The sequence below is a fragment of the Fukomys damarensis genome, unplaced genomic scaffold, assembly GCF_012274545.1.
Source record: "Fukomys damarensis isolate Sample0158 unplaced genomic scaffold, DMR_v1.0_HiC HiC_scaffold_24, whole genome shotgun sequence".
Classification (NCBI taxonomy): Eukaryota; Metazoa; Chordata; class Mammalia; order Rodentia; family Bathyergidae; genus Fukomys; species Fukomys damarensis.
This window is the reverse complement of record NW_022900936.1, coordinates 63,060,027-63,070,386: the sequence shown is the minus strand read 5'-3', so window position 1 is coordinate 63,070,386 and position 10,360 is coordinate 63,060,027. Positions and strand designations below refer to the sequence as shown.

General features: G+C 38.3%; 1 protein-coding gene across 4 annotated transcripts in view; it reads right to left on the bottom strand.

The window, feature by feature from the left end:
- The window catches only part of Tex55 (testis expressed 55), a 12,355-nt gene extending 7,526 nt beyond the window's left edge, over positions 1–4,829 (bottom strand). Inside the window, exons 1-3 of one of the 4 annotated variants that reach the window (XM_010630055.1) lie at positions 3,579–4,829; positions 2,845–2,997; positions 1,942–2,022 (exon numbers count right to left, since the gene is read on the bottom strand). In XM_010630055.1, coding sequence (XP_010628357.1) covers positions 1,942–2,022; positions 2,845–2,997; positions 3,579–4,784 — 1,440 coding nt within the window. In that variant the 5' untranslated portion in view covers positions 4,785–4,829. Of the gene's footprint in view, positions 1–1,782; positions 2,023–2,844; positions 2,998–3,578 lie in introns of those variants that run through there. The other 3 variants (XM_010630053.1, XM_010630054.1, XM_010630056.2) reach the window with 3 other exon arrangements.
- Between the last annotated feature and the right edge of the window lie 5,531 nt (positions 4,830–10,360).

The following is a 10,360-nucleotide window of genomic DNA, read 5'->3' as shown; positions in this document are numbered from 1 at the left end:
TCACAAGGGCCCAAGTTCAATCCCTGGTACCAAAAAAAAAAAAAAAAAAAAAAAAAAAGACTCATTGCAGTATATACTAATTAAGACACTCTTGTTTTGAGATAAGAATAAACAAAATGTATGATTAAAATGAAGAACAGTGTGCAAGCTTTTACTAAAAAGTGCTTGATCAAGTTGAAATTTGCTTGAAAGTAAATGAAAGTTGATCTTTCCTCACACCCTACACGAAATCAAGTTCAGGTCTATTGTGGGAATAAATGTGAAGCAACAAACATACAATAAATAAAACTAATCCCTATCCATTGAAAAACCAATCACAAGAGCCGGGCATGGTAGCACACACCTGTAATCCCAGCACTCAGGTGACTGAGGCAGAAGGATCGCAGTGAGTTTGAGACCAGCCTAGGCTACACAGGTGAGTTCCAGGTCAGTTTCAACTACGCAGTGAGACCCTGTCTCAAAAAACATAAACAAATCAAAACAAAACAAAAATCACAAACAAGCTGCAAGATAATATAGGAAACCATGGTCAGGAGTGTGGGAGAGACCTCTAATATAGGACACTGAAAGACTAATCATAAAGAAAAAGATTGTTAAAATTGACTATATTAAATAATTTCTGTCTTCAAAAGATAGATTTAAAATATTTTAGTAATGAGTAAGAAAAAGATAAACAATAGATAAATAAGTATTTCCAAATGGTCAATAAACAAATGAAAACCTGCACTGCTTTAGTAATCAGGAAAAGACAAATGTTATAGTTTGTACTGTTTGCTTATGATTATAGCTTGTATCTAGATGTCTCTCCACAGCCTCATGCACTCATCAATGGGGCTTTTTGGAGCCCCATTTTTGGCTGTGTCTAGCGCATGTGATACTGGTATTAAGGGTGTGGTACTAAATTTTACTCATTGGAATTAGCATAGTTCTGGGTTGTAGCACTCAAAAGGTTGGTAGTCTGATGGGATAAAGGGGAAAGGCAGGTTGCTGCTGCTGCTGCTGCTGCTGCTTTATACCTGTCATGCCATGGACTCTTTTTCCTCTGCCATGCTTCCTTGCCTTGGAGCCAGCTGACCATGGACTGAAGCCTCTACAAACTGTGAACTAAATAAACCTTTCCTCCCTTAACTTGCGCGTGTTGGATATTTTGTCCCAGCAATAAAAAAAGTAACCAAGACAATCACCAAACAGTTAATGCTAAAATCACTGATAATAAGGAATACTGGTAGAAGATAAAATGATGGAACTATTACGTACTGATGGTGAGAATACAAATAGGTACAATAACTTTAGAAAATTGTTTTAAATAATCTGTTAAAGTAAGCCAACATGATACTCCATAATTTATCACCTACTCTTCAAAATATGTACTTAAGAAAGACATATACAGGAAGGTTTATAACAAGGTTTTTTTGTAATAGCTCCAAGTTGGAAACAACCTGTGCGACCATGAAAAATAGAATGGCTACATCGTGGAGTTTCACGTAATGAATACCATACACCAATGAAAGTGAAGTACAGCCATACACAATGGGTGGGTCAATCTCACAGACATAATTTTGAACAAAACAAACAAAATAGAAATGAATTAATAGTATATGGCATTCTCTTTATATATAGTTCAAAAGACTAACAAATCTAAACAAAAGCATGTCATAATTCACATTTAGAAGTAAAATTATAAAGAAAAATTGATGAAGTTATTATAAAGGTCAGAATAACAATTCCTTTCTGGGGAGTAATAATTATAAGGGAAAGGAGGAGGGAGGGCTTCTGGGTGCTGGCTATATTTTAATTTTTAAAAATGTGAACATATATGTTTACATTTTGATATTAGGAGTTGCACACATTTTGTTGTATAGTTGTTGTATGATTTGCTATATGTGCTATATTTTGCAACCATGAGAATAAAAGGGTGGTTCCTTTTCTCCTATTCCATACCTGGCACAGCATAAAATGCAGGGGGTCCTCTGGCTTTTCAAAGACTAAGTTTTCAGTGATCTGCTGAGAGAGAGCATAAGGCTTCACATTTTAAGAGAGAGAAAGTTATGTAGTTAAGTTATAACTGCTCAATTTTCCCTCTAACCTAAGATGTACTGTAGTAATTTGAAGAAAGTTATGGGTATCTACAAAGGAACAATTTTCTCACCACTGTTAAAAGCAGGCAAATCATGATAAAATTTGAAGGAATACAAATTCAGTTATAAATAGAAATAGTAGTTTCCAAGATCAAAGAGGTAGTAAGAAAGTTCTGGCAAAGTCCTTGTTTTAAAAATTGTGATTTTTGCTAGGCTGATAGTAAATTACTTAGTTTGAAGAGTAGTTGAAGACATATCCTTCAAATAAAAATGGAAAATGTGGTGTGATCCTACATATAATCTTTCTTCTGAGACATTTAATTCTAAAAGGTAAAAGTTATGCACAGCTGCAATATTAAAAGAAAATGGCTCTATCAAACTTTAGAGGTTCACTTCCATATGTTTTTGTGGCTGTTGTATAACTCAAAAATTATAATAAAAACATTTCACTTGCAGAAAATAATAGACCAATTTCAAGTATAAAAATATTTAGCTATGTTTAAATATTGCACCTACATCAACTCAATTATATAGGTTAAAACATTAAGCCTTGCCCAACGTATCAACGATCCCATCTCATCTCTAATCCTCCTGGGGCACTTAATGTTGTGATATCACTTGATGTTTATCATTTACTACTTTTGGTTAAAAAAAGCAGTTAAAACACTTACTGACTTCTCAATTAGATTATATTTCCCCACTTCTATAGCAAATATCCTTTCTTACACTTTTTGAAAAACTCACCATTTTAAGGGAGAAGGTTTACCTGGAATATCTGCAGGATGTTGTGCTTCTCCATGTACTGGAGTGAAGCTTGATAAGGATCTTCATAAACTATAGGAGGGAACTTCCCCTTAAGAGTTTGCTCCTCTGAATGAAAAGTCTTTTCCTGCTTGAATTCTGAAAAATCATCCTGTAACTGAAATATCCCCCCAAAATTTTTAAATAAATCTAAGAGCTCCAGAAAAATTTGAAGTTGTAGTTATGGGTGGAATCTAGTATTGATGGGATCTTAATACCAGGAGCTGGAGAAAAGATATATTTTTATGAGAGACCCAGCTCATCCTGCAGGCAATAAAATGCACGTCAAGCCCTGGGAGGTACCTTAGGCATCTCCAATCTACTTCAAATACTTTCCCCTTTTCAGAGGTCTCCAGTCAATTCCAAATTCCTTTCCCTTGGTAGAAACACAGGCAGGGGAAATGACTTAATATAACAGAATTAATAGCAGAATCAGGACTTGAAACCCAGGTTTTCTAAATCCTGGTTCATTGTCCGTTTGGTATGGCCTCAGAGTAGTAAAAGAGGCAATGTAATTCTTTTATTTCCCATGCATACTCCTGCCCTGCCTGAGACTTATGGGTCATGCATACTGCAACATGAGGGTTTATTCTTCATCCCTGATCCAACACGTGTCCTCCCACCCTCTGCTCTATGCCACGTCCACTGCCATCTTGGCCTCTAACCCCTCGGGAAGTATCAAGTGCCCTTTTTACATACAGGTTTGATTTTTGTGGCTCGAGTTTTTTCTTGAGTGGTGATAGAGTCCAGTTTGGACAAGATAGAGGGCAGCTTTGTGCAAAGGGTGTGGTCTTTTGGTGGGAAATTATCGGTGAGTCTGGCACCATCTAGGAAGAAGACTTGGCTAGTGGTTGGACTTTCACTTTCTATTGTCTCTGAAAGCTTGGGTCTGAGGTCTAAGAAATGGCTAGCCTCAAATTTGCAGGACTGAATTCTGTAATAATCCGGTTTGTCCTGCTTCCTGAAATGGGCAAATATTTTGTCCTCAATCTGGTCAAGTGTTTTATAGTAAGATGGATCTTGGTCAGCTTGTGTATCTATGAAATTGTTAACCTGGCCTTCGTCACTATAGGCATCTCTACCAATCATAAATTTATCAGCACTGCTGTCAGCTTGGTAGACAGCTTGCTGTTCATTTGGTTTAGTGGCTCGATTATACACTTCATGAAACTTTGTAGCTGTTTTATGTCCATCTTGATCAGACAAGATTGAGTCAGCTTTCTCAGTTCTCCCAGAGAGGTTGGACAACCTGAAGTCAATCTGTTCAGAAGTTTCTTGGTCAGGCATTCTATTTTGATCATTCTCAGATGCTCCTCCATCAGATGGCATAGATGATGTGTCATCAGTCTGATGAGAAGCTCTTTCTTTGGCCTGGCTAGACAATCTGTGGTCTCCTTGCTCAGAAGCTCTGCTTTCAGCTTGGCTGGACCCTCTGTGGTCTACCTGCTCAGAAGCTTTTCTCTCTGCTTGGCTAGACACTCTTGGGCTTACCTGCTCAGAAGCCCTTCTGTGAGGCTGGCTGGATAGTCTGCAGTCCACCTGCTCAGCAGTTCTATCCATCAGACCAGATACCCTATGGTCATTCTGTCCATATACTACATCATCAGCTTGGCTGGACATCTTACCATCAGTTGGCTCAGATGATTGTTGGTCAAACTGATCATGTATTGTATACCCAGTATCTTCAGATACTTTTTGGTCAGCTTGGGAAGTTATGATGGCTTTAGGCTGGTCATGTACTATTTGGGTATCTTCGTCAGCTACTCGGCGGTCTGTGTGGTAATTTGCCTCCCCTTTGGGCTGATTGTCATCTTCAAGGTTGTTAGTGGGACCAGCAGTTGGGGATGTGGCTGGACTTTCATTTCTCAAGGATACAGAGGGAACCTCTTCTAGAGGCTCATCCATTTTCTGCTGAGCTCTTGTCTGGTCTTGGTTGCTGGTTGCTGTGGGTGGGCCTTGGTTGCCTAGGCAACCTTCCACTAGAGGGCAGAATTCCAATTTCTTTGTTCAGGCCTCCAAGCAGCTCTAGGTGGGTGGTAAATGTCTGGCTGCAGGCTTGGTACCAGTCACTATCAAGAGAAAGACTGCTGGTGGGGCATGGCATTACATGTCTGTAATCTGAGCTCTCTGAGAGCCAGAGGCAAGGGCATCACACATTTGAGCTGAGTCTGGGAAACTTAGTGACTTAGTGAGACTGTCTCAAAACTGAAAGTTAAGAAGGGGCTGAGAATGTAGTTCAATGTGGAGAGAGAGAGATGGAGAGAGCGAGTGCCAGTGACTGACTGCACATTGTATTAGGGTTTGGACTGTTGTAGTACATGAGTCTGCTATGTTATTCTTTTGATTCTAATCCATTTGTAATTGTGTGACCACATTATGTTCTTTTCATTTAAAAAAAACAAAACAAAACATTTTTCAGTACCATCTTTACTGACTGTATCAATTCTTTTTCAGTGGTACCAGGAAGAGTTTACAGTTCCTAATCACACAAATCTCTCCTCCCAATAAAAGGGTGTAGACTACAGTTTTATGCCTCTTACCCCAGGTCATTCCTGCAGGAGCATGTTCTTCCCTGCCTCTGGAACATGTGACCAGCTATTTTTCATTCCATGTGGGAAGAGCATTGATATAGCTCAAGTTTAAATGCCCCCCTAAAGCCTCATGCAGTCTCAGGTGGGGCTTTTTCAGAGATGGCTGGATGAAAAAAGTGTGTGATGCTGGAACTGATTCATGGTGCAATGCTAGGCTCAAGGGCACTAGAAGGAAAGATGTGAGTGTATTCGCCCTAAGTAGTCGAGATAAGATACAGGGGGCAGAAATATGCTGTTAAGGTCCCTTGTTGCTTTGCTACCTTCAGTCCTCCATGAACTGTTGACCCTCTGCCACCCTGTCTGGGAGCCAGCCGATTATGGACTAGAATCTATATACACTGTGAGCCAAATAAACTTTTCCTCCTTTAACTTTGGGTGTTGGGTATTCTATCTTAGTATTGAGAAAAGTAACTAAGACAAGCACCCAGGCTTTGCAAAATTTCAGCCCCAAGGTGTCTTCTTGCTGAATTAGACATAATTTGTGGCTTGACTGGTAGAGAATGGAGCAAGAATTCAGTGAGAATGGGTACTAAAATAACGTCATTCAGTGTTTTGAGAGCCGAAAGAAGGGTTAGGAGGAGGTCAAACCAGAGTTCCAGAAAGAAAGGGAGGAAGGAAAGTGGGAAAAGATGACAAAGTGAATAAGTGAATTTATAGTTGATGATGTGGCCAGTGGAATCCAGGTTTTGAGATACGGCCCTGAAATAAAATTTAATCCCTCACTTCAGAGTCAGCAGGCCCTTGCTTTCAGGAGTAGAATGGTACAGAATGCTGACTGATGACATTTAGCTTTGATTCTCTGAAGCCTAAGTCACTGAGGAAGGTTCAAGATTGGCAGGTGATGTCAGCTACTTCAGCACTAGGGGTTTTGTTGCATCCAATAATTAGAGATGAAACTGGAAACCTGAATGTAGAGCTGTGATCAAGCTGTGAACAGGAGAATGGGCATCACTGGCACCATAAGAACATAAAGAGGAAGTCTAGGTCGATGGAAGTGAAATCATTTAGGTAGCAGTCCCTAAACGTTTTAGGTACACATGAAATATTGAATATAGATTTATGAGGGGTCAACCTACCACAGTGACCAGGAGAGAAATGGCCACAAGAGACAGCCATAGAGAAACCACAGGCTGGACATAGAGTTCCTGAGATGTTTAAACTCAGACTGGGAAGGACACAGGTATCTTACCCTCTGAGTTGGCAAAAGCCAGGCTCATCATGTGTGGCTTTTGGAGGGGAGTGGGTCTGAGCCCTCTATGTAAGACAGAGCTCAGAGGTTTGTTTGCTTTTCCTATCTGCTGACGTGATCAAGGGTACACCTTGACTTGTACAATTGCCACAGCTTGGGGTGTACAGACAAAGGAATCTAAGGAGAAGGAAGTTACATCCTGAACCCACAGGTCATAAAGCTATGCAGAGAAAGCCGTGACTGGAGGATCACAGAGGGACACAGAAACTGGCAGTGACTAGAGTGAAGGGCGGGCACCCTTGACCACACCCGCAGGAAAGGAGAGGCAGGATTCAGCATTCACACAGAGAAATGCGAGTGTGGAAACAAAGTAGGTCTTAGCAGTGATTCATTAAACTTCTCCCATATCCGGTGGCTTTTGATACTGCAGAAACTGGAAAGAAACCATTAAAACACATACAGAAGTATTTCTGGACTCATTTTTCTTCATTGTTTTAGGGGGTGGAGGGATTTTTTTTTCTTTTTCTTTTCTGTTTCCTATCTTCTTTTTACTTTTTTTTTTCCTTGTTTCTCCTTTTCTGTTACTTTAACCTAATTCCATTAATTTTCTTTAACTCACTGATAGGATCCTTTATCACTCACTTTTCCCTCCTCCTCCTCGCCTTCCTTTTCTTTCTTTTTCAAATTCTGCTTCTTGCATTTTCCCTTCCTCCAACTCTTTCATCTTTGGTAGTACTATATTACTATTAAGCTTCATTAATCTTTAGATATTAGTTGACTCTATGCTACTACAGTTGAATTCTTTTCTATTGTTAATTGGGTATGATTGATGTGCTATTATTTTCTATATGTCCATATTTAGTTTGTCTTTGTGTCTGCATTTTAATAACAGATCTCTTTTCTATTGTTAAGGCTTATACGCTGGTAGCTTTATTCTTTCTAATATGTAAATATTTAGTCTTTCTTTGACTATTAGTGTTGCTGATTTTGTTGCTATTACCAGGGTGGCATAGTCGTTGTTATTACTTGATTTTTATTGTACACTAATATCTGATTTGTCTTTGTATCATCAACAATGTTGTGCTAAATTTCCAGAGAACCAAGTGCTGAGTCAGCAGTGAACTCTGCTATCTCCAAATTAACAGAGGTGGTCAGATGTTGGGATGGCAGCAAAGGCTCATATATAGCCAGGCCCAGAGTGCATCACTTGAAAACAGCATTAATTAAAGAGATTGCCATATTAGCAGCAAAATCTTCCCACTGTAATTGATCTGCAATGCTCAGTACATCCAGACACAAACTAATAGAAGCATGAGAAACAAGTCAACAAAACATCTCCCCAAACTCCAAACTCTACCAAAGTGATTCATGGGGCATTGATGGGGAAAAAAAAAATCAAAAGCCAAACAGCCGAATTATATGAATGATAAAAGTGGAGACAAAAAGAGGTCAGTGGTGAATGACAAGCTCAAAGACGACATAACTATATAGTTTGTGAACTTAATGACTAAAATGATTAGTTGAAGACACTAATAAAAAGGTAACTGGGCTAAACAAAACAATACAAAGTAGGAATGACCATTTTAGTGAAAGATTGGAGATCATGAAATGGTACCAAAGAAAAATCCAGGAGATAAAAATTTCTGTTGAAATTGTGGGCAGCAGAAGTGACCAATGTGAGGACATAGTGACAAAACAAGAAAAGAGAGCTGAGGCAGGTGACCATATACATAGCGATACCTTAAAAACAAGAGAATATGGAAAACTGAACCAACAGCTGCTTGATAATGCAATGGAGACTAATCTAAGATTGATTGGAATTAGTGAAAAGTTAGACACCACAAATGGTATAAAAATCGAATTGCAGAAATAATACCAGGAAATTTCCCAACTATGGGAAAATAATTTCATATAAAATAAGCAGGGTATATAGAACCCCAAATAGCCATGAGTAGAAAAGAACTTCTGCATGACACATCATAGTAAAAGTTCCAGAGTTCCAGTGCAAGGATGGAATCTTTAAAGCTGTGGAGAAAAGCAACAAAACTCTTAAAAGGTAAACCTATTGAGGGCCCTGCAGTGGGTTAACACCTGCACTGTTTACAGCCTGCTTTGGGCATAGTCAATAGGGTGGCCCCCCACTAGAATCACAGCAGACTTCTTGACATAAACCTTAAGCACCAGTAGAGTGTGGAGTGAACTGTTTCAAGCACTACAAGAAAACAATTTCCAAACCAGACTAACACATTCTGAAAAGCTATCTTTCAAAATTGATGCTTTTCATTTCCCGATTTTCTGTTTCATTCTTCTTCAGAGTCCATATCTTTTTGTTGAATTGCTCCTCCATCACCCAAGTTGTCTTCCTCAATTCATTCAGCTGTTATTTGTGTAATCCTGGGAGTCACTACTGAGTACTTTAAGAATTAGTTTTTTGAATTCTTTGGCAAGTTATCTGTTTTAGTTATTGACAAATATGGACCACTGAAGGAGTCATGTTGCTTTATTTTTCAATACTTCTTGTGTTTCTATGTTGGATTTGCGCATCCCTTGGGAAGAATATCTCTTCTACTTTTATGTGAGGGTCATCTTAGTGTCCAGCCTATTTGACATCCTAATTCCAGCTGTCATTCAGAGAGGAGAAAACAAACTGTGTAGTGGCAAGGACACAAGGACAATCCAGATGTTGAAATATGGATAAGAATAAAAAATAAAAATAAATAAAATCAATAAATAAAAAAGAAAGAAGTGGTAATAATATAAAGTAAAAGGCTTGCATTTGCAGAGCTGGCTTCCCTCCTCCTATCCTGGAGCCAATACTGGTGTTGCAGCTACTTTGCTCTTTTCTCTATATTACTCTTCTGTTTCTCTGTGATCTTTAGCTTCCTATCACCTCTGTCTTGATTCCGCAGCTCTCCTTTTTGTCCTTGCTAGGTGGCTGTTTTCCAGGTGTGTCTATTCCAAGTCCTAGAGAGACTGTAAGCTACTCCCTGTACCTACTCAGTCATCTTGACTCTTGCTCTTTTCTTATATGCTTGATCTTGTTAAAAATTGGCCAGTTTTGTTGATCTCTCCAAAAGAGCAACTCAATTTTTTTCTGCCATTTTTTTCTATTCTGTTATATTAAATCATCTATAAACTTTGTTATTATTATTATTATTCAGTTCTTTCTGCTTAGGTATGAACAGTTCTTTTTATAGTTTCTTAAGGTAGAAATTTAGCTTAATTGGGGCTCTTTCATTCTTTTAAATATGGACCTTTATAGCTATAAATTTCTCTTAAGTGCTGCTTTCCTGCATTTTATAAATTCTGGTATATTACATTTGCATTTAGAGTCATCTTAATTTCTGTTTTCTTCTTTGACCCATTGCTTATTTAGGAATGTGCTATTTTTCACATATTCGTGTGTCTCCTAAAATTTTTCTATTGTTGATTTCTAATTTTACTTCACTGTGGCTAAAGAATATACTTTGTGTGACTTAAAAATGATCAAGTTGTATTTTATTTAAGTTAATATTCTCAAAATATCAATATTTCAAAAGATAATTAGTATTTTATTATTAGGAGATATTTTTAACTCTTACATTTGTATTAAATCTTCACAATCTCTTGTGTAATTTATCTTCATAGCATATCTCAGACAAACCACATTTCCAGAGTTCAAAGCCACATATGGTCAGTGGCTGCTTTATGGGACATAGTCC